Source organism: Talpa occidentalis, unplaced genomic scaffold, assembly GCF_014898055.3.
Source record: "Talpa occidentalis isolate TD23 unplaced genomic scaffold, MPIMG_talOcc4v2.1 talOcc4.9, whole genome shotgun sequence".
Taxonomy (NCBI): Eukaryota; Metazoa; Chordata; class Mammalia; order Eulipotyphla; family Talpidae; genus Talpa; species Talpa occidentalis.
In genome coordinates, this window is record NW_023605305.1 from 14,813,805 (window position 1) to 14,835,043 (window position 21,239).

The 21,239-nt window shown below is 56.5% G+C and overlaps 4 protein-coding genes across 5 annotated transcripts; 2 read left to right on the top strand and 2 right to left on the bottom strand.

The window, feature by feature from the left end:
* Window positions 1-1,086: 1,086 nt before the first annotated feature.
* CUNH1orf232 (chromosome unknown C1orf232 homolog) lies at window positions 1,087-4,648 on the bottom strand. The gene is made up of 4 exons (XM_037499332.2): window positions 4,069-4,648; window positions 2,763-2,846; window positions 2,586-2,683; window positions 1,087-1,446 (listed from the first exon to the last, which is right to left on the bottom strand). The coding sequence occupies exons 1-4, from the start codon at window positions 4,504-4,506 to the stop codon at window positions 1,146-1,148; spliced, it is 921 nt and encodes a 306-aa protein (XP_037355229.1). The 5' UTR covers window positions 4,507-4,648; the 3' UTR covers window positions 1,087-1,145.
* ZNF593OS (ZNF593 opposite strand) lies at window positions 2,809-21,230 on the bottom strand. 2 transcript variants are annotated; one of them, XR_005122915.2, is made up of 5 exons: window positions 21,077-21,230; window positions 7,221-7,293; window positions 6,775-6,962; window positions 5,193-5,262; window positions 2,809-2,846 (listed from the first exon to the last, which is right to left on the bottom strand). XR_005122915.2 is itself a non-coding variant. In XM_054691204.1 (4 exons), exons 2-3 carry the CDS (start codon window positions 7,263-7,265, stop codon window positions 6,804-6,806), a joined length of 204 nt encoding a protein of 67 aa, XP_054547179.1. In that variant the 5' UTR covers window positions 7,266-7,293; window positions 21,077-21,230; the 3' UTR covers window positions 2,835-2,846; window positions 6,775-6,803. The 2 variants fall into 2 exon arrangements, 1 of the variants encoding a protein (XP_054547179.1); XM_054691204.1 differs by lacking the exon at window positions 5,193-5,262 and having other exon boundaries at window positions 2,835-2,846.
* Window positions 5,534-6,691, top strand: ZNF593 (zinc finger protein 593). Its single transcript, XM_037499333.2, has 3 exons — window positions 5,534-5,813; window positions 6,027-6,089; window positions 6,191-6,691. Exons 1-3 carry the CDS (start codon window positions 5,614-5,616, stop codon window positions 6,330-6,332), a joined length of 405 nt encoding a protein of 134 aa, XP_037355230.1. The 5' UTR covers window positions 5,534-5,613; the 3' UTR covers window positions 6,333-6,691.
* On the top strand, window positions 11,236-20,458 carry CNKSR1 (connector enhancer of kinase suppressor of Ras 1). Its single transcript, XM_037499334.1, is given in 22 exon segments — window positions 11,236-11,308; window positions 13,408-13,565; window positions 13,670-13,851; window positions 14,422-14,506; window positions 14,887-14,928; window positions 15,017-15,121; window positions 15,726-15,785; window positions 15,906-15,974; window positions 16,202-16,303; window positions 16,377-16,438; window positions 16,513-16,586; window positions 16,717-16,814; window positions 16,890-16,920; window positions 17,296-17,468; window positions 18,258-18,331; window positions 18,493-18,564; window positions 18,823-18,896; window positions 19,329-19,390; window positions 19,469-19,568; window positions 19,649-19,830; window positions 20,082-20,291; window positions 20,293-20,458. Coding segments are annotated over 22 exon segments (2,145 nt in total). The 5' UTR covers window positions 11,236-11,256; the 3' UTR covers window positions 20,371-20,458.
* Window positions 21,231-21,239: the final 9 nt, after the last annotated feature.

Sequence of the window (21,239 nt, forward strand, 5' to 3'; positions counted from 1 at the left end):
GTGGCCACTCGGAAGTGGTTAGCGCGGACGCTGTTATGGTCGCTCCACCCGCCTGTCCCAGCGAGCGCTGGGAGCCACAGCAGCCGTTCTGGGGCAGGGTCCACTCCAGGCATCTGGGCTCCACCACCCCTAAAAGGCCCCAGTTCCTGGAGTCCTGCTGCCCCCTATTGGCTCTTGAGGAGGAGGCGCGGAGGGTGGAGGATCCAGAACTGAGAACAAGAAGGGTCACTTTTTTGAGCCAGGATTTTGCCAACTCTTGGCCTCCCATCCTGCCACTGTCTTCTTTCCCTTCAAAGACACTCAGGGGCCTCCCCGGTGGCGCAGCGGGTTGAGCGCTGCTCTGTGAAGCTGTCCGCAGCCTCTGCAGTGCAGGTTCGATTCCCGGCCCGCCAGGGAGAGTCCCACATGGCGTGGCAGACCTCCCCTGCCTCGCCCGCTGCTCCCCTCAGCAGTGTCCTCGGTCCATCCCCCTGTTCTGCTCCCTGCTCTATCTCTGGTGAATTCTATCACCCCCCCACACTTCTGGTCTGTACCCCAGTTCTTGTATAAATAAATCTTTTTTTAAAAAAAAACAAAAGCCACTCAGGTTCACCTGTCTTTCCCACTGGTCTTGTTCACAGTCCTTCCTTTACCTGGGTTACCTACCCCTGTCCACTCATTCAGCTAAGGTTACATAGATCCATTTTCGCTCAGGAATTCCTGCGTCCTCACCTCCTCTGCACTCTCAAGTACAGCCCTATTTTCGTTCCTCAATCCGTCACTTTGTGTGAGAACCACTGACAGTGAGTTCTGACCTTCCTGCTGCACGGGACACACAGTAGGGCCTCAGCCACGTTGCTCGAATTAAAAGTCTGGACAGGGCAATAGGTCCTGTCCTCTGGGGCTTCCTGCTTCTTGGAAAGTTGGACCCCGAACTGACCACAATCCAACCTGATACCTGAAAATGGTCTCTGGCCATTTTCTACCTTTACGTTTGTGGGAAAGGAGGTGCAGACCCCCCCGAGCTGTACCCGTCTTGAGGTTGCCCCTCTCCCCCGCCAAAGAGCCTCTCCGCCGTCTGGACAGAAGCACGCGGCCACTCGGGTGTCCGGCCAGGGTGTTTATGGGAGCGGGAGGAAGAGCAGGGGCTCAGGTCGGCCGGCCGGCTAGTCGCCCTTGGGTGCAGCCTTCACCCTCATTTCGGCCAGTTTGTGGGTGAGGAAGCCCCACTTGAAGCCGGCCGCGGGGTCAGCCTCCCGGGGCTCGCGACGCTCGACGGCGTCCTCCGCGGCCTCCTCCCCGGCCTCAGGGTCGGGCTCCCGGGCGGCCTCGGCGCCGCGCAGAATGGACGCCGCCGCCGCCTGCTGCTGCTGCCACCTGCTGGCGAACGCGTCCCAGAGCCCCGGCCCGCGCGGCGCGGCCTCCTCGGCCGCCGAGGCCTGCGGGGGGCGCGGCGCCGCCAGAGGGCTGCGGAGAGGGGTGGGGTCAGGCGCTGGCGGGAGGCCGGGAGAGCGCGCGGAGAGAAGGCGGGGTCGAGGGGCGCGCACCCGGCCCGAGCAGCCCAGGCGGGTCCGCGGCCGCAGCGCAGAGCCGGCCAGGGGCTGGAGGTGCCCGCGAGACCGGGCAGATCAGGGCTTGGAGGCCCGGGGCGGGCTCCGGGGCGCGCCGGGAAAGGCCTCCGCGGCGAGACAGACCAGGGCGCCGGGATCGGGATCCCTGGCCAAGAGTGGCGCCCTGAAGACAGGCGGGAAGGGGCCAGTCAGGTCAAGTACCGGGATGGAGGGAACACTGGGGAGAAGAAGGGGGGGTGCGACCCCGGGGAAGGAGAAAGATCTAGGTCAGAGGTTTAGGGGAGAGGGGACTCTGGAGTTAGGAAATATGCGGGGAAGAACAATGAATAACAATCGAAGGGGGGTGAGGAGGCTTGAGGTAGGATCCTCAGGCCAGAGGGAGAGATCTGGAAGGGAGGATACCCTAGGGCAAGAGTGACACCCCTCCAGGAGAGAGGAACAGACAGAGAAATGTCCAGGGGTGTGTGTGCAAGGTTGGGGATGGCACTAGGCGGATGACTCAGGATGAGACCCAACCGCCCCCCACCCCCAGCGTCAAAGACCTAAGACAGGGCTTTCTGAACTCGTGTGCCTTGGTCCTCAGGGAACTTGCTGAAAACGTGGGTTCCAGACCTCGGGTCACCTGCTAACTAACCTCTGAAGGAGGGCCTGGGAATCTGTGTTTGATGAGCTCCCTGCAGGATAAGCGTTTAGATCTGTACTTGGGAATCACTGATCTGGACCCCCTCTCGTCCACACCTAAAGGTTCTCTCCTCTGTTCCTGGCTCTAGGGAGACCTCCCTCCCAAGTGGGTGGGGAGAGAGAGCCTATAACACCTTCCAGCCTCTCAATCCCCACAACTGGTAAATTCCTTCTGAGATATGTGTAATCTCCTGGATATGCTGATATGGCCTCTTTCTTCCTGAGAAACAGAAATAGTGCCCCAGCCCTCCTCTGGGTCAGAAAGATAGGCAACAGACCAGATGGAAAGGACATCAGAGAAGGGGGACCCCCAGACCTGTCCCAGAACACCCTCCCCCCAACACACGCACATACTGATCAGCACAGGGCTCCGGTGGCAGCAGCTTGTCCTCATCGTCTTTGTTAAACAGAGATGACATTGTCAGCCAACCTTTCACCCCAACCCCTTGAACCTGGGAAGAAGGGGCTGAGTCAGGGGAGGGCCCCAGCACCACCTCCAAGATTCAACAACAGCCTCTGACGAGAACTCACCCGGCGGGCCAGCTGTGACATGGGATTGAAGGCCTCTTCAGTGGGTTCTGCCGTCTCAGATGGCACTAACACCGGGTTCTCCCTCTGGGATACAAGACACGCCCCCCAAGTAGGAGAGAGGTCCCAAAAGAATGGGTCCTCCCTCTCCCACAGCTAATCTGGAACTCACAACCCAAGCACCCTAAGCCCCACAGAACTAAACACACACCTAGTCACCTCACACCCACCACAAATGCTTTCAGGTACCCTTCAGTCACATACACGGCCAGTGTGGCACATTCCCACGCACGTGGCTGCCCACCCACTGGCACGCACACACACACCCAGGACCGTGTGGACCAGGGTATGCCGATGTAGACACACCTCTGCATGAACATGCCTCCACAGGGCTCCAGCTCTTCACCTGTACTCAGATGCATGTGCTGGGAGGCACCTGCACAGCGTCTCATACCCAGAGATACCACTGACACTTGTGCATTTAAGCCACTGTGGACAGGCCCCACAGCTCACAAAACCTCTTCCCCCATCCAGACGGCAGGACGCAGATGTACACGCACACCATACAAATCGACTGTGCAAACACGTGTACAGAGCCACACAGGCATAGGCCTTGGCCCCAAATGTACACACCTGAAAATGCCCACCCAGTTCACACCTGTACATACACCTTTACTGGGGATTCTACTCTAACACCAATCCCCCTGCGAGCCACAGGCACATCTATACAAGCTCACCCGTGGACATCAATCTGTTTAGACATACACTGTTCACACACACCAGCCCCCACCGCCCACAGAATGACCCTTGCCACATCTGTTTGGTAACCTCCATTTATCACACCCCGTACAGGTAAAATGTTCCCAGTTTCAGGCCCTTTTCCATGGCTTTCAAGTCAGGAAAGATATGGCACATAGATGGCTCTGGTCCAGTGTTGCTCCACTGGACCTTCCTCCAGCACTAGGGGTTCACCTCCGCTCAAGGCAAGCTATCCCTCTTCTGCATAGCCCTGCCTCTTAGAAAGGTTGTCAAGCTGAGTATGCCCCCGTGGCCACTTCCCACTGCTTCCAGAAGGGTCTCTTTCACTGGGTAGCCCTTGGATCTTGGCAGTTAGTCTTCTCCTTCCTGAGCTTTCCTGAATGTCCTGACTTTCTGCACGACACCATGACATTTGCATCCCTGAATGTATCATCTGCTTCTGCACAATCATGGCCCCCTCTCTCAGAATCTGTCCCTTGCCCTTCTTTGTACCTGTCACTTGGCTGTCCCTCTGCCCATGCCCCACCCAACATGCATGGATCATATCTACCTCCTCCGCCAGGTCCTCCTCAGATTCCCCACTCAGGGTCTGTAGCATCTTGGTTTTGTAGGTTTTCCAGAAAGCCTGGTTCATGGCTTCAAAAGAAATGGGCCTGGCACCCAAGTTCAGGAAGTTGGTACCTGAATGGACACCCAATGGGTCTGGCCCCAGGAACTTGGTGAGGCCCAGAGCCTGTCCGGAGATATCAGGTGACTTCATTAAAGATGTACCAGCCTCCCCAGCTGGCACAGTCCCAGCAGGTGAACCTGATCCAAAGGAATCTAGGGGGTGGGGGGACAAAGCCAGTCTCTGCCACCTCAGGCCCTTGTCTTGACCCATATAGCCCAAGAATAATAAAGATGTCTCTCTCCACAGAAGTCTCCCTCCTGAGCCTAGTAATACTTGAATATGATCTCTTGGAATGATTCCAGAAAAATCCTCTTCCATTCATAAAGACCATTTACAAAGCCTTTGGGCCCAGGCCCAGCACTGATGCCCGTGTGACTGTAGCACACCAGCTGTGCTCTCAGTAAGGGCACACCCCATTCTCCACTCAGCCTTGTAAACTAGAGTGGGAGGGTCCCCAGGTCCCCAGACTGCACCTTGGGCTTACATTTCACCGCTTTGTCTGGGCTGGAAACCGATTCCTCTCCCCAGGGACGCACGTGCCTACCTCCCTGTTTCCTGGCAACAGGTTCCAAAGACCTGGAACCCTTGAATTATTGCTGAGCTCTTTTGGTCACCTGGAATGCACCAAGCTTTGGAGAATGGGGAAAGGTCCCCTGGCCCTCTCCCCATTGTGAGCACACAACCCCTAAACAGCCAGGATCAGGGGCTCGGAGAAAGAGGACAAAGATGGGAGTCCTTCTATGAGCACCTCCTCTTCTTATGCGAGGAACTGACCCGTCTTCCAACTGACAGGATCCCTGAACGCTGGGTTCTCTGCACAAGTACAGTTCTCCCTCACGGATTTGGCTGGGGGCATATGGAGGGTGAGGACCCAAGGGAGTAACTGGGGAGCAATGAGCCGTGGCGAGGGCTTTTTCTGGGACTGACGGCATCTCAGGGAGTCTCGTGGGGGCCGGCATTTCAAACGTATTCACTCTCTTTCATTCATTTTTTCATTTACTCACGTCACAGTGTCCAGGGCTTTCCAGAGGTGGTCAAAGCATGCGCCCCTCCTCCCACCGCGAAGTCTCAGATCTAGGAACCAGGAAGGGTGTGAGGGCCAGAGGACGGCGCTGAGATCGTGTGGGCCTTGCGGGAGCGCCCGCAGTTCCCTTGGGGCACCACTACCCAGAGCCCTGCAGCGGGAGCTGGCGGGTAGGCTCAAGCCTTCAGGTAAGGATGCTTCAGGGCCTCCCCCGAGCTCCATCATTAACGTAGTGGCCGCCTGGGGGCGCTCAAGGCGCGGCCCGCGCCAGTGACGTCATCAGAGGAGGTCGGCCGCAGCTGCTCCGCCCAGGCCGTCGCGTGACGTCACGGAGCAGCCCGGAAACACCCGCACGTGTGCGGAGGTTTGGGCTCTGGCTCCGATCCCCGCTGTCACCAATCATGGGTCGCTCCCGCCGGACGGGCGCGCACCGAGCACACTCCCTGGCCCGTCAGATGAAGGCGAAGCGGCGGCGGCCGGACCTGGATGAGATTCACCGCGAGTTGCGGCCCCAGGTTCCCGGGCGACCCCGACCAGACCAGGGCGCCGAGCCTGATCCGGACCTGCCAGGGTGTGGCCTGTATCGCTGTTTGGCCTGCGCGTGAGTCCTGACCGGGCCTGGCCTGAGGAGAAGGGTCCGCGGTACGGACCAAGGGTGGCATGGCTGGGGCGCGAGGGGTGCCCTCTTGGGCCCCGTGGGTCTGCTGCTGCTCCCACCCCTACCGGCCTGGGGCCTGGCGTCAGAGGAGCTAGGATCAGGGAGTACCCTAAGGGCGTCACTTCCTTACTCTCCTCCTTACCCCCATCCCTACAGGAGGTACTTCATCGATTCTGCCAACCTGAAGACCCACTTCCGATCCAAAGACCACAAAAAAAGGTATGAGGAAGTTAAGGACAGGGTTGATGGATGGGTGCAGACAGGCGGCAGACAGGGCTTGGGTCTGGTCAGCTCCGAATTCCTATTCTTCTTTTTCCCAGGCTGAAGCAACTGAGTGTGGAGCCTTACAGTCAGAAAGAGGCCGAGAGGGCAGCAGGTATGGGCTCCTATGTGCCTCCCCAGCGGTTGGCAGTGCCCACAGAAGTGTCCACTGACGTCCCTGAGATGGATACATCCAGCTGACACGCGTGGCAGAAGAGCTGCCCATGGACAGTGCTGCATGGACTAGTCTGGGAGAGACTCTTTCAACTTCTGTTAGCCCTGGATTTGGAGAGTAGATTGACTTCTGGGTGACCCTCCCACCTCAAACACACACAATAAAAAAACTGGATAATGGGGGCTTGCCTCTGACTTGCTAATCCCTGTGCTACTCCCCCAAACTCCTGCCCCTTAAGAGTTTCTCTACTCTTGCTGTGTCCAGGGTCTAGGGTGCTTACTCTCTACTTGATTCAGCTTTGGAACCTGCAGTCTGGTTTTCCCTCAGGAGTCCTGGCATCTGAACTGGAGGAGCCCAGATGCAATGAGAATTGGGGTGTGGGATCAGACTTAAACTCCAAAGAAGGCAGGGACTGGCTCCAGAAAAGATGCGTGTTCCCGAGACCGCATCCCCCAGGTTGTCACCTACCCCACAGCCCAGGTGAGTGGCTGCCCTTTTCATCGTGGAGCCTGGGGTTGGGGCCGCTGCCGCTGCTGCTCCACCATCTTCCAGACAGCATAGCAGGAGCCGCCCAGCCCAAGGACAGCCAGCAGTGTTGCCACAGCCCCAGCTAGTGTACTCCGGGGCTCTGCCTTCAGCTCCCCAGCAACCTGCATCTGGGGTTCACAGAAGGTGTGCCTGAGAGGTCAGTTGGGGCTTCTGAAAGATATAGGCTGGTGGAGAGATATGGACGCCATTGTGCCCTGGGGAGATTCCACCCCAATCCCTTTTGCTTCACTGCCCATCTGGGCCCTGGCTGCTCAGGCGGCAGGGAACGTGACGGCCTGGCTGTTGGGGGTATCAACCCAGCCCTCAGCCATGGTAGGGGGAGGAAGGGGGCCAATGCCAGGAGCCATGAGCTAGGGGTTACTTACCTGTAGCACCCGGAAGTAGCCAGGAGTCAGGCGACGAAATTGCATGGTGGGTGCCTCTAGTCTCCCTGGCAGCCTATGGAGTGGAAGAGGGAATGAGGGCTAGAGGTGTTCATGGTACCAAGAGGTAAAGATAGGAGCAGAGAGCTTCCTGACCTCTCATATGCATGAGAGCCATGGCCTCAGAGGATGCTCACCAGGTCTGCCCTCCCAAGTCTGGCAGTGGGTGGGGCTGCTGGGCCTTCAAATCTTAAATCTCTCCCTCACCCTCCCATCCCTACCCGCCTTGCCAGCTTTAGGAGCAGCTGTCAGGAGAGATCAGCATCAGGCCTGAGCAGCACCTCCCCCATCTACAGGAGAGGCCAGCTGGATAGGCAGGAGAGGCCTTGCCTGGCAGCACAGAGAGCCAGGCCTGGACCAGGTACTGGGGGAGCCTCCTCAGACTGCCCTGACCTCAGATAAATGGGTGTTACCAATCAGCTCTCAGCATAGGAGGGAGAAGGTGACTTATTAGCCCCTGCCCTCCAAACTATCATCCTTTTCACTTGGTTTCTGTTACATCAACCGCCCTACCACAGGGAAAGGCACATTTCATACTTCTCCCGAAGATGGAGTTACTTAGAAGTCTTCCCTATCCTTGGCTCAAGGACAATACTAAAAGATCTACATGTACTGATTAAACTGTGATGAGCTAAAACACAATAGCTGACCGTGCTGGGCACTTTTCTAAGCACTTTACATGATTATCTCATAAAATGAAAAGGAACAAAAAAAGCATATTTGCGGAAGCAAAGCAGACTAGCATCTGCTACAGACATGTGCATATTTGCGGAGTAGCATGTGGCATCTCTACAGAGAGAACTGGTGGCCGCACCAGAGGATGGGCTAGGGACATGCTGGGAAAGGGTGCATCCTCTTTTCACATAATGACTTGTTCCCTTCAAAAATTTTACAGCAACTATGTAAAAAGAACTTGCATAATTTCATAAGAAGTCCTTTCAAATAGAAGCTGGGGCCTAGGCGTTAAGTCTCAGTGCTGTCACTGCTATGGTGTGAGTTCAATCTCTAGCCAGGGAGCTGACCCACATAGCGTGGGGCCTCTCTTGTCTCATCTGCTGCTCCCCTCAGCAGTGTATTTCAGTAGATCTGTCTGTTCTGCTCCCCACTCTGTCTCTGGTGAATACCCTCACCCCGCACACCTCTGGCCTACGCCCAGCTCTTGTATGCATAAATAAATAAGTCTTTAAAAAATATAAATAAAATAGAAGCTGCCGTTTACTATGCCTGTAACTGCGTAGCCTTGCCGGGGCCTGGGGGCAGAGTGAAGCCTGTGGTTTCTAGCCCTCCTGTCCTTTGCAGGGACCAGGTGAGTCCAAGTGGTATAAGTTCTTGTCTCTTTCTCCCCTGTAGGGCTGTGAGTTTAGAGCTGGCAGAGACTGGCTGGGTTCTCCCCTCTATATCGTATGCCAGCCAGGTAGATATTTGATGAAGTCAAAATGGGGGAGACAGGTCTGTTGACTGGACTTTCCCCAAATGCCACAGGAAGGCTTTTATAGGAAGAGACAAAATTTTAGAGGACATAGCACAGAGGAGTGTTGAGGGGTACAGTGCAGGGCATGAGGACCCGGGGCAAAGCCAGAGAGGGGAGGGCTGTTTTGTGAATTGGGAGCCTTGTGAGTTCTTGGCAGGGAGCAAGGCCTTCAGGGACCCTTGAAAGCAGCAGCTAACAACCAGCTCTCATGTCTGACACCATATGTGAAGGTGTGGTAGAGTCTCCAGAGAACTAACTGTGAAATTACCCCATGACAATTAAAACACACACACACGAGGGCCTCCCTAGTGATGCAGTGGGTTGAGCACAGTGCTGTGAAGCTGTCTGCAGCCTCTGCAGTGCAGGTTCAATTCCCGGCTGGCCAGGGAGATAACCACATGGCGGGGCAGACCTCTCCTGTCACGCCCACTGCTCCCCTCAGCAGTGCTTTCGGTCTGTCTGCCTGTTCTGCTCCCCACTCTGTCTCTGGTGAGTCCTCTCACCCTCCTGCACCTCTGGCCTGTACCCCAGCTATTGTATAAATAAAAAATAAATCTTAAAAAAAAAAGTTTAAAAAAAAACACACACGCTACATGGGCATAGGTGGACTAAGTTCAGATTTGGAGTTTCCAGTTTACAGGCAAGATTGTTATCTTGCAGGCTTTGTAGGCCGGGTCTCTACCAGGATGCTGGTAGATTCCAAAGTAGTTGGCAGAGTCAGAGGGACAGACCCAAGTCTCTCACCACAAAATTCAAGCAGTAATAACTCAGATCTACCCCATGCTACAGATTCAAAATACCTAAAAGCTCAAAGCACTAAGGTCTAGCTATCCCTCTTTTAGAGAGGCATGGGAGTTAGACTCAGCCACACGGCAAGTGAAACTGACCCCGCTTACTCCTGCTGGCCTAGAGTGATGACTATACACTTGGTACATGTCAGGAATTGATCTAGGCCCGTGGCTTTTAAGGTGGGTGGGCTGTTATTAAACCCTGCTTTCCGAAGGGAAACTATATGTGACTTTGTCACCAACGGAGATTATATATGTTTTCATATCAAGTTGTATTACTACAGGTATTGAAGTATTATTTATGCTCATAACTACTTCAAAGTTATGGTAGTTCTTATCCACTCCTGCACAGCATTTTGTCTCACACACTCCTGTGACATAGTAGCCATTGACGGGGTGCCCTGTGAACAATAGAGAGTCTGCAGTTCTTGGACCCATCACCCTGGCTTCTCCATGACTCCCCTACATCCCCTGTTCCCTGTCTTTAATTTGCTGATCAATATTTCAGAAGAGGTGAATCAAAGACCACCCCACTGGGTTTAATGTGCTTATTCAAGCTGAATGACAACACCCTGAAGTCCTTGGAAAAGGAGAATTTAGACTGACAAGAATGCCAGTCTTGTCATTTAATGTTAATAAACACATTAGGTCATAAATTTGTTTTAAACTATATTTTAATAATAATTGTCTTCCTTGTAATTCCCAGCATTTTGTTTTATGTTTTATTTTATTTTTAAAAAGATTTATTTATTTATTTATTTATTCAAGCACTGGGTACAGTCAGAAGTGCAGGAGGGTGAGAGAATTCACCAGAGCCAGAGCGGGGAGCAGAGCAGGCAGAAGGACCAAAGTACACTGCTGAGGGGAGCAGCGGGCGGCAGGAGAGGTCTGCGCGCCATGTGGGACCCTCCTCCGGTGGCCGGGGAGCAGCCGGGGATCGAACTGGTGCCGCAGAGGCTGTGGGCAGCTTCACAACCCGGCGCTCAACCGCTGCGCCACCGGGGAGGCCCTGTTTTACGTTTTAAAGATCATTCTGAGAAGAGTCCAAAGGTTTCACCGCACTGCCTAAAGGATCCATGGTACTAAAAGAATAGGGGTCTAAAAACCCCTGTTCTAAAGGCTTTATAGGACGACCTGCACACAGCAGCCTCTGAAGTAGAGACTGTGACATCCATGTGCAGACAGGGAAACTGAGGCCGGTGGGGAGGGTTGGCCCTGGTCACACTGCTAACAGGACACAGGGCTGGAACTTGCACTATGGGCTCTAACTCCCTAGACTCGCCTCTGCAGGCTACTGTGCTCACAGGTGACCTTTTGGTCCTTTTGGGGGAACCTGAAGGTCAGGTTCCAGCCCTACTGTGCTCACAGGTCACCTTTTGGCCCTTTTTTTGGGGAACCTGAAGGTCTGGTTCCTGCCCTGCCATTTGAGCCCTCTGGGGAACGATCCCAAGGCGGCCCTGAGCTTGCCAGAGTCACACACCACTGGCACCTCCCCCGGGTGAGGCCACCCACTGTCCCATAGAGGCCTGAAGGGCGAGGCAGGAGGCAGACAGGTGGTGGGCCAATGGCTGTCACCGCGCCTCACCTAGTCAGTCACGTGGGCCCAGGTAGGCTGGAGGCTCCACCCAGAGCCCCGCCTGGGTCCGCCCCAAGTCCGGGAGCGGAAATTCCTGAGCCAGTGGGACACAGCGGACGCAAATCCCAGCGGCCGAACTTGGCCATGGAACCTGTATCGACCTGGACCCCCGGGAAGGTGGCAGCTTGGTTGAGAGGTAGGTGGTGCTGGGGCAAAGTGGGCTTGAGGGGCACTGGGATTGGGAGAGGAAAAGGAAAAAAGACCTGCCAGTCTGTCAGTTGGTTAGTCAGCAGCAGGCATTTATTAGAGTCCGCCAAGTATCTGGTATAGTGCTCTAGGGGGTGAAGAAATAACCCCTGAAGAGAGAGGCCTAGGACACAGAAGGGAGTCCCCAGTCTCTCCAGCATCCCAAGAGGCTGCCAGGTTGGCAATAGGGAAGGAGTGGTTGTGTAATGAAAACAGGGGGGCCAGCCCCAGCTGTCCCACACCCACTCTGTTACTCATCTCCCCTCCCCCCAGGGCCTAGTGGGCTGTTATTAAACACAGCTTTCGGAAGGGGAAACTGACACACTGAGCCAGGAAGTGATTTAGTCAGACTTGATATGGAGGTTCCTAATGAGAGAAGCAAAAGCCCCAGCTGGACCGAGGAGCTGGCTCATTCCCAGCCCTAGGGGCCGGGGGTGTGGGGAGAGGGGAATGCTCCCGGCTTCCGTGAGAGATGGTGGGAAGCAGCTCAGACTGGAGACCTGTCAGAGGAGCCCCTGGGAGGGGGAGATGAGTCAGGACATCCCTTCTGGAGGAGGAAGCTGGAATGCAGGGAGGAATGGGGTACACTGGGGCAGGGATTTGGGGCTCTAGTCAGACTTCCCGCTGCCCTCACTAGCCTGTGACGGGGTCTCAGGTTCCCTAGCCACAAAATTAGGCAAAACTCTGACCTCATGAAGCGGACAAAGTAGAACCGTCATGGCCAGGGCCCACCTAGCCTGCTGCTTACTGTGGGGCCCACTGGCGGGAGGCAGCGTGCCTGTGGTACATCCACTCCACATGGGAAGGAGGGGCTCCGGGGCCACAGCCATGAAGTAACAGGTTCGTGAATCCCCAGTGTGGTGTGCTCTGTGTCCCAGGGAGTGAGGGCTGTTGGACACACACACACACCCATTCCCCACCCAAGTAGCCCCCGCTTGTCACGGGCAGAATTTACACAATGTGCAAGCTGCACTCTTCTGTGTATGTTCCCCTCTGTAAAATGGGGGCAACTCTAGTCCACGTGTCCTAGATACTGTGAGGATCCAATGTGTTATTATGTGTAAAGCCTGTTAACATTTTGTCTAATGCACAGTAAATGGTCCATAGATAGTTCTTGGGGTATCTGCCATGCACCAGGCACTCCCTATACTTCACTGAAGGCCTGGTCCTTGAAGGCCTTGTAATCAGGTGGGAGCTCAGGTGCAGAGGTTTGTGGAGGCTCCAGAGGCAGTGAGAGCAAGAAAGCAAACAGCCCAGCCTGGGGAGTTATGGAAATTTCCTGGAGGGAGTTCCATGAAAAAGGGAGTAACGGAGCTGGAAGAGCAGTCTGGGCAGAAGGAATAGCACAGGCAAGGGCCCTGAGGCAAAAGAACATTCCAAAAGCCACCGGGAATTAATGCTGTGGTTTAAAATGTTGGGTTTGAGGCTGTGCTGAGAGATGAGACTAGAGGCAGGTATCCGCCTGGCCACGAGGGGCCTGCGGATCACGGTAGAGTCTGGGCATGATAATCTGGTGCAGGCTGTTGACCATCTGCAGGAAGCAGGAAAGGCTTGTATGTATTGTGGCACTTAATATACACATGAGAGGAAGGGGGTGGTTATCCCCATTTTACAGGTGAGGAAACTGAGGCACAGAGAAATTAAGTTCCTTGCTGAAGTGCTGGTACTCAGGTCTTCCTGACTTCTAACCCCACGCTTGTTATTGCCTCTATTAGTAGTTCTCAGACGTAAGCATCTGAACACCTGGAGGATTTATGAAAACAAATTGCTGGGCCCTGTCCCTGAGTTTTGATTTAGTAGGTGTTGGGGGTTCAACAATTTGTATTTCTTCAATGAGGTGGATGCTGCTGCCAGGACCACCCTTTGAAAGCCTCAGCCCTCACCCATTCTACCTAACTCCGTAGTCTCATCTGTAAAATGGGCAGCCTGGAACTCAGGGTTTTCATGAAGAACAGATGGGAGGGACAAGGGTTTTCATGATGAAGAACAGGCTGGAAAGGCCATGACAGTCCCTGGCTCCTCTCGTACTGACCCCTGCTCTCCCTCCAGGCCTCGATGATTCCCTGCAGGACTATCCCTTTGAGGACTGGGAGCTGCCAGGCAAATACCTTCTCCAACTCTGCCCCCGAAGCCTTGAGGCTCTGACTGTGCGGCCTCTGGGCCACCAGGAGCTCATCCTGGAAGGGATAGAACAGCTCCGGGCCCTGGTGAGTGATGCTGGCCACTCTGGCTGCAGCTTCCATCCATCTGGGGGTTGCCAGTGGGGGTCTGGTGGCTGCCCGGGAGGTGACCTGCTCTCCTTCTGGAACAGAGCTCCAGCCCACAGACAGAGAACTTACAGAGCCTGACGGAGAGGCTGCTGGAGGGGACCCAGGCCTTCCAGAGTCTAGTGCAAGGCCGCCTGGGGGACTGTGCCGAGCCTCCTGCCGAAGTCCTCAGCGCAGCTGTGGAGCTGGTGCATGAGGCCCGTGCCCTCCTCTTTTGGCTCAACAGGTACCTCGGGCTCCTCCCAGGGTTAGGATAACCCGTGAGGGGACACTTTCTTATCCTTGGCTTCTCCTCTTGGGAGAGAAAAACAGCTTGGCTCTTGTTCAAGTATGGTAGCACAAGAGGTTAGTTGGTCTCTGCAGAGGTGCTGTGACAGCCAGGATCCCACCCAGTCCTCCAGCTTGTACCCCAATAGTCACTGCAACCACTTTACATAGAGCTCTTCCCACCCCTCTACTGACTGCTGCTTGTCTTATAGATCCCAGGCCAAATGTCACTCCCTGGGGGAAGCCTTCCTTGTTATATACTCTCAGAACTCCCTACACTTCACAGAGGTTGGATTGAAATCTTTATTGGTGTAATTAGGTGCTAATGTCAGTTTCCCCAGTGCCAAGAACAGGGCTGAGCATGTAATAGGCACTTGACCAATCAGTCCTGTGCTGACCTCTTTATCAAGCATCTCCTTGACCCCAAACCAGACCCATCAGAGCAGTATTATCCCAAGGCAGCTCTGGATGGCTCCATGACTTTTAAGCATAGTTCTTTAACCACTGCTTTGGACTTTCTTTCTGCCAGGTACCTCTTCTCCCACTTAAATGACTTCTCGGCCTGCCAGGAGATTGGGGAGCTGTGCGAGGAGCTGGGCCAAACTCTGCAGGAGGTAGGAGTACTGGGGCGAGGCTTGGCTCAGGCCAAAGAGACCAAGTCAGCCTAGAGCTTTTTATAACCTGTGAATCAGCAGAGATCAGGTGTGAGGCGTGGGCGGCGAGAGAGAAGGCCTGGCTGCTGGGTCTGGGACATTGGTAACATGGGGTCTCCTAGCTGGTGGGGGCACCTCAGAAAGTTTGACTCTCAGGAATGGGGAGGGGACATATATAGTGACTTTTGGGGGTCTGGCATCAGAGGGATAAGCCAAAACTCTGAGACCGTGTAGTTCTGGGGAGGGGCCAGGGTATAGGAATTCCACCCTGGCCTCTGGAGAAGTGGGCCCCCCCCAACCCCCAGTCCGGGTAGAGCCCTGCACTCTTACTCTGCTTCCAGGACTGTCCAGCAGCCGAGAAGGAGAGCAAAATCCTGAGGATTGTGAGTCTGGGGGATGGGATGGGAAAGTCCTGGGGATGAGGCTGGGATGGGGCTCAGACTGGACATCCTGTTCCTCCTCTTCCCCGAGTGTGGTCACGTGGCAGGGATCTGTCACAACATCCTGAGCTGCAGTCCCCAGGAGCTGCTGAAACAGGGAGCCGTGTTCGAGCGGGTACAGCTGGACGATCCTCTGGTGAGCCCCGACCTCTCATCTCTCACCTCTAACCCCTCAGCAGCTTTGGCTGGGCCTGAACCTGACTCTAGAATCCCATAGGAGCCTGTCCTATTATGGCTGAGAGGCCTTATTTGTCCAGCAGTTAAAGGCCCAGAGGAATTTCCCAGGTTCTGTCATTCAGCACCTTCCCTAACCCTGAGGGGCTACTGCTGGCGTGGTCCCAGGTGATACTTTCCAGCACTGGGACATAAACCTGGCAAGTTAGATGACAGGGAGGAGAACTTGAACTTTTCTGCTTTAGTCTTTAACCTGTTGCGTAAACCAGCGCCCCATCCCTGCCTTGGCCCTGCCCTGACCCTGCTTCTCCCTTCAGGAGAATCTTAGACCTTAGGGGTCAGCAACCTCAGCCTCCCTGGGGCCTTTATGGGAGGATGAGAAGAGGCCGCAGAGGCCAAGAGGAGGGCGGCAACATCAAAGTCACACAGCAGGTTGGGACAGTGCCAGTTTGGGGCCAGTGTGTGCCCAGTTCTAGCCACCTAAGGATCCTGGTGCCCAGCAGGGGTCCTGCCCACTGGCCCTGTTGCCCCCACATCCTCAGTGACTGCAACCTCTATCTTGGCAGGGCCTGGAAATCCACACCACCAGCAACTGCTTGCACTTTGTGTCCCAAGTGGACACCCCGGTGAGAGCCCCACACCTTCAGCAGCCCGCCCCAGGTCCCTGCCCACCCCACGTCCCTGCCAGCCAAACCAGCTTTAGGCCCCAGGAGAGGGCACCCTCTAAGCCCTCCCCTCCACACCAGGTCTCCACTGACTCTCGGCTGCAGATCCTGCCTGGAGACGAGATTGTCCAGGTCAATGAGCAAGTGGTGGTGAGTGAGGACAGGAAGGGCGAGGTGGGAGGTGAGGGGGTCTGAGTAGAACCTGGGGTTATTGAGTTGAAGGCCCAAGTTGTGGGAGGGGCCTTCTTGGATGAGTCGGCAGGGCCAAGGTGAAGGGGCCACGGAGGCCTCTAGGAGGGAGAGGAAGGCTGAGAGAGGATCCCGAGGATGAGGGGTGTTGATTTGCCGCAGAGCCCCTGACCTGCCTGTCCCCCTAGGTGGGCTGGCCCTATAAGAACGTGGTGAGGGAGCTGCTGCGGGAGCCAACTGGGGCCAGCCTAGTGCTGAAGAAGGTCCCGGTGCCAGAGACACCCCCTCAGGTACCTGCCTGCCCCCGCCTGCTTGCAGACCTCTGTGGTCAGCTCCTTCACCCTGTTTCTGGTTGTTCCCTAGACGCCTCCTCAGACCCTGGGTTCCTCACACCTGAGGGCTCCAGCAGCCTCATCTTCTCCCAGGTAACAGAGTCGGCCTTGGGGGTGTTCTGGGGGGATAACCATGGCCTCACTTAATCCCTCCTCCCTCCCTCCAGTGCCCTGTCTGAGGACGTCTTTGCCTTTGATCTGCCTTCAAACCCAAGCCCTGTGCCTAGCTCTGCCTGGACAGGTAGTGTCAGCACCCCACCAGGCGGCAGATGCCCTGGGCAGCCCTTTGCCCTGGGATTCTGATACCCCCTCCCTCCAGCTGGTCCAGGGACTGGTTCATGGGCCCTGTGTCTCTCCCCACTCCCTGACAGACTCGACCTCTCTTGACACTGAGCCCCTATCCAACCCTCCTACATCCCCAGCCACACTCCCAGTGGGGGCTGCAGAGACTCAGGGGTCTCCTGACCGGGTAAGCTCGGGGACTCGATAAGGAGGGGTGTGAGGCAGCACCAGACCCTTCTCTGACCTCTTCTGGTCCTTTCAGAGTCCTGTCCCTGGCCGCAAGAAATCAAAAGGTATGAGATGCACCTGACAGAGTGGGCCCCAATGTGAGGGGCTCTTAGAAGTCTTCGCAGTGCAGGGCAAGACCACCCCACACTCCCCCACAGTCTCTCCTGGAAACAGCCCTGCTCTGAGTTCAGACAGACCCGTGCTCCCGGCCGGGGCACCTCGCCCGCTCTGGGTCTGAGCAGACAGAGCAGACGGCTTCTCCTCTGACGTCACTTCCCTGTCTCTGAAATGGGGCTCACAGTCCTCACCTCAGACACCTGTCACTTTATGAGCACGGAGTCTGGGTTTAGAAATTTGGTCTGGGGATGCCTATGGGGAGTGGGGGAGCAGGTCTGGGGGCCCGGCGGCCTTGCCCACCCCTCACTGCCTGTGCCCCGCAGGCGTGGCGACCCGGCTGAGCCGCCGGCGGGTGTCGTGCCGGGAGCTGGGCCAGCCCGACTGCGACGGCTGGCTCCTGCTGCGCAAGGTGCCCGGCGGCTTCATGGGCCCGCGCTGGCGCCGCTGCTGGTTCGTGCTCAAGGGACACACGCTCTACTGGTACCGCCAGCCCCAGGTGAGGCCTGGGGCCTCAGTCCTTTTCCCTCTTCCTCTCTACCCATCTGCGGAGGTCTCCCCTCACCTGGGGGACAGGGGTACTCTGGAGAGAAATGAGTTAATGTGTGTGTTAAAAGATTCTGGAAAAGGTGAATGAGAGGTGTGCAGAGAATCACTTTTATTCTGCCTACTTTCCCTTCCTCTTCTCTTATTCTGTGCATCCTTGTAATGGGCCATTTGTTCAATTGTTTATTCATTCATCAAACATTCAGTGCCGCCTGTGTATTCAGCTTTGGCTGGGCACTGGCGGCTCAGGGAAGGATTGGATAGAGCAGGAACTATCCAGGCTGGCAGGGGAGAGGGGTGAATGCAAACTCGAGCATGGCACAGAAACATGTGGAGAGGGAAGAGCCAAGGGCAGGAGGGTAGGAGCCCAGCAGAGGTGCCCAGTCCAGCCTGAGGAGTGGCAAAGGCTTCCTGAGAAGGCACTGCGTGGGGGTTAGTCGTATGGAAAGGAGAGATAGACCGGGAAAGGAAAACATAGTATGAAGCCGCTTCATCTGCTAATGAAAAAAATGCAAGAGCCGTCTCCTCTTTCTTGGCTGGTCCTCTGCATAGCTTGGCTTCCCTTCCTGGCTCAGAGTGTCCCTTGGTCACTCTCCCACCCCCTGCCCCAGATTCCTGTCCTCCTGGCACTGAGATTTGTGGTTGAGAACCCAGGAGGTGCCCTCTCCCTGCCCTGCCCTGCCTGACTCGGGGCCCTGAGGGTGTGGGGGTTTGAGGCCCACCCTTACACTGTGACCCCCAGGACGAGAAGGCCGAGGGGCTCATCAACGTCTCCAACTACAGTCTGGAAAGTGGATATGATCAGAAGAAAAAATAGTTAAGTCCTGGGCGTGACTGGCTGGGGTGCGGGGGACAAAGGAAGAGGTGTCAGGAGGAGCGAATAGGAGGCAGTAAGTGCTTGGGGATCCCGGCGCAGATTCTCTGGGTTCTGGCTGGGCACAGCAGGCTGAGTGAGAGCCCTCTGCGCTCCCTGGCAGTGTGTTCCAGCTCACCCATGACGTGTACAAGCCCTTCATCTTCGCTGCTGACACCCTGACAGATCTGAGCAAGTGAGTGCCCCTCCCACCCCACCTGCCTCCCTGCTCCACCCAAGTGCTCCTGGAGCCCGGCGTCAAAGCCCAGCTCTGATCGTGCTTGGTCAAGACCCTCACATCTCTGAGCCTCAGTTTCATCGCCTATAAAATGGGCTGATAGGCATTCCTACCTCTCCCAGTTGCTCTGAGGATTAAGGCTAAGAGGAGACGGATGAGAAGCCCCTGGCGGGCAGTAAATGGAAGCCCCCTAAGACCCCCTCTGCCCCTTCACAGGTGGGTGCGCCATCTCATTACCTGCATTTCCAAGTACCAGTCTCCAGGCCGGGGCCCCCCGCCCCGAGAGGAAGGTGGGTGTCTCCGAGGGTGAGTCTCCCCTGAGCCTCTGCCTGTCCTGCGACAGGGGCTGGATCTCAAATACCTGGCCTCAAAAAGCCCAGTATGGGCCTCCCCTGTGGCGCAGCGGTTGAGCGCTGGGTTGTGAAGCTGCCCGCAGCCTCTGCAGCACCAGTTCGATCCCCGGCTGCTCCCCAGCCACCGGGTGAGGGTCCCACATGGCGCGCAGACCTCTCCTGCCGCCCGCTGCTCCCCTCAGCAGTGTACTTCGGTCCTTCTGCCTGCTCTGCTCCCCGCTCTGGCTCTGGTGAATTCTCTCACCCTCCCGTGCTTCTGACTGTACCCAGTGCTTGTATAAATAAATAAATAAATCTTTAAAAAATAAAATAAAAAAAAAAAGCCCAGTATAACCTAGCGGGTTCCCTAATTGCTCCTGTGCACCCCAGATTGCTACAGTGAGACAGAAGCAGAAGACCATGACGATGACACTGGCTCCCGCTCAGCCTCAGTGAGTGAGGGACGGAAGGGGATAAACAGCAGAGTGTGGGGTTCAGACTGATGCCCTTCTCTCCTGCTCTGCCTGCAGCCCAGCCCTGCCCGAGCGTGGAGTCCGCTCCATGGAGACACAGCCCCTGCAGCCACCCCCACGCAGGGCAGCCCACGGACCTCCTTCAGCTCCCCATCAGGTGCTGTGCTGGGGTCGGGAACAGAAAGGGGAGGCTGGAGGCCAGGGCGGCACACCCTCATCCTGCTCCCGCTCCCACAGACAACAGTGAAGGGACACTGGAAGGAATGGTACGGGGGCTGAAGCAAGGTGGGGTGTCCCTCCTGGGCCAGCCACAGCCCCTCACTCAAGAACAATGGCGGAGCTCATTCATGCGGCGCAACCGAGACCCCAAGCTCAACGAGCGAGTGCACCACGTGCGGGCGCTGCAGAGCACACTCAAGGTCAGCTGGGGCGCGGGGCCTGGGGGACTGGGCTCTGGGCTCTCCGTGCTGGGCTTGGTGCTCCTCCGGGCTCCGCTGTGCACTGGGCCAAGCTCCAGTTCTCTGTCTGTGAATCGGGATGAGACAGAGCCAGTGGGAACTGGATTCTAGATGCTGGGCTGGGGCTCTGCCTCCCCCACTCCCCCCTACCCCCCCCACCTCCCCGCACCCCTCGGGTTGATCTCGGCTCCTTGGCCCCGATGCCCTCACAGGCAAAGATGCAGGAGCTGCAGGCCTTGGAGGAAGTGCTCGGTGACCCTGAGCTGACTGGGGAGAAGTTCCGACAGTGGAAGGAGCGGAACCAGGATCTCTACTCCGAGGGCCTGGGGGCCTGGGGCGTGGTGCAGGCTGAGGGCAGCTCCCAAGTCCCCACCTCTGACTCTAGAGAACATTCTTCCCACCCTCTGCCCTCTGACCCCCAAGGAGCACTCTCATTCCTGGCCCCTGACCTCAGAGAGCCACCTCCGACCTCCTGACCTCTGGCCCCAGCTATTACCCTAGTTCCTGGCCTCTGGCCCTGAGGACCACCTCCATCCCCAGCCTCTGCCGTGCTGGCTTCTGTTCAAGGTTGGAAGTGGTGTGGTCCATAGTTTCACTCCCCCCGGCCCGAGCTCCTGACGTTTCTGCTCCTCTCTCCCCTGGAGTGGAGTGAAGTGAAGTGGGCCTTGGGCCACCCCTATCCTCCCTTGCCAGAGGAGGAGCAGGAAGGTCAGGCTGCACCTCTCCTCTCACCCCTTGGCCCCCTGGTCTTCTGACTCATGGGAGCACAAGCCTGCCCTTCTCGCCCCCCTACCCCACCCCCGCCACAGACGAGTCTGTCCGTGTGTTCTTCTCTGCGCACAAGAGACACTTTGAACCAAGTAAAGTTAGTTTCTCTGAAATAAATCAGTGTGTCTTTGACTTCCTTATCAGAGTTAGGAATTTGATCCCCAGAGGGAACTGGGGTGAAAAGCTGTCAACCGGGTGTCTCTCCAGCCCTCAGAGACCAGAGGGTACCCTCCTGCCCCTTCCCCAGGCAGGGTGCAAAGTGAGAAATAGAGACCAGTCTTTCCCTCTCTGGGGGGGGAAACATATACCTCACATGGAAGGCAGGGTGGGTGACCCTGGAATCTGGTGACGGGATGGGGTGGGAAAGGGGTCCAGGTTGAGATCTGTAGAGGAGGGCACTGGGCAAAACATCTTTTTCCTCTCCTTAGCCTAGTCTCACCTCCAACTCCAGGATGCAGGGACTCAGCCCTCTGTCTCCTTCCTGGCTGCGCGGGGGCCTGCTCCGCAGCCTCTGTCCCCAGCCCAGCCCCTTCATGCCTGACTCCCTTAGTGGGGTCCCCGGCAGGGTCTGTGGGAGGAGCTTCCCAGTGTTGGAATTCCTT

Coding starts and splice junctions, on each gene's coding strand:
- CUNH1orf232 (XM_037499332.2), bottom strand. CDS start 4,506: ATGGAAGAGGATTTTTCTGGAATCATTCCAAGAGATCATATTCAAGTA. Junction 2,847..4,068: donor AGGAGGACCTGGCGGAGGAG/GTAGATATGATC, acceptor CTTGTATCCCAG/AGGGAGAACCCGGTGTTAGT. Junction 2,684..2,762: donor TGTCACAGCTGGCCCGCCGG/GTGAGTTCTCGT, acceptor CCTTCTTCCCAG/GTTCAAGGGGTTGGGGTGAA.
- ZNF593 (XM_037499333.2), top strand. CDS start 5,614: ATGGGTCGCTCCCGCCGGACGGGCGCGCACCGAGCACACTCCCTGGCC. Junction 5,814..6,026: donor TATCGCTGTTTGGCCTGCGC/GTGAGTCCTGAC, acceptor CCATCCCTACAG/GAGGTACTTCATCGATTCTG. Junction 6,090..6,190: donor TCCAAAGACCACAAAAAAAG/GTATGAGGAAGT, acceptor TCTTTTTCCCAG/GCTGAAGCAACTGAGTGTGG.
- ZNF593OS (XM_054691204.1), bottom strand. CDS start 7,265: ATGCAATTTCGTCGCCTGACTCCTGGCTACTTCCGGGTGCTACAG. Junction 6,963..7,220: donor GCTACTTCCGGGTGCTACAG/GTAAGTAACCCC, acceptor TGTGAACCCCAG/ATGCAGGTTGCTGGGGAGCT.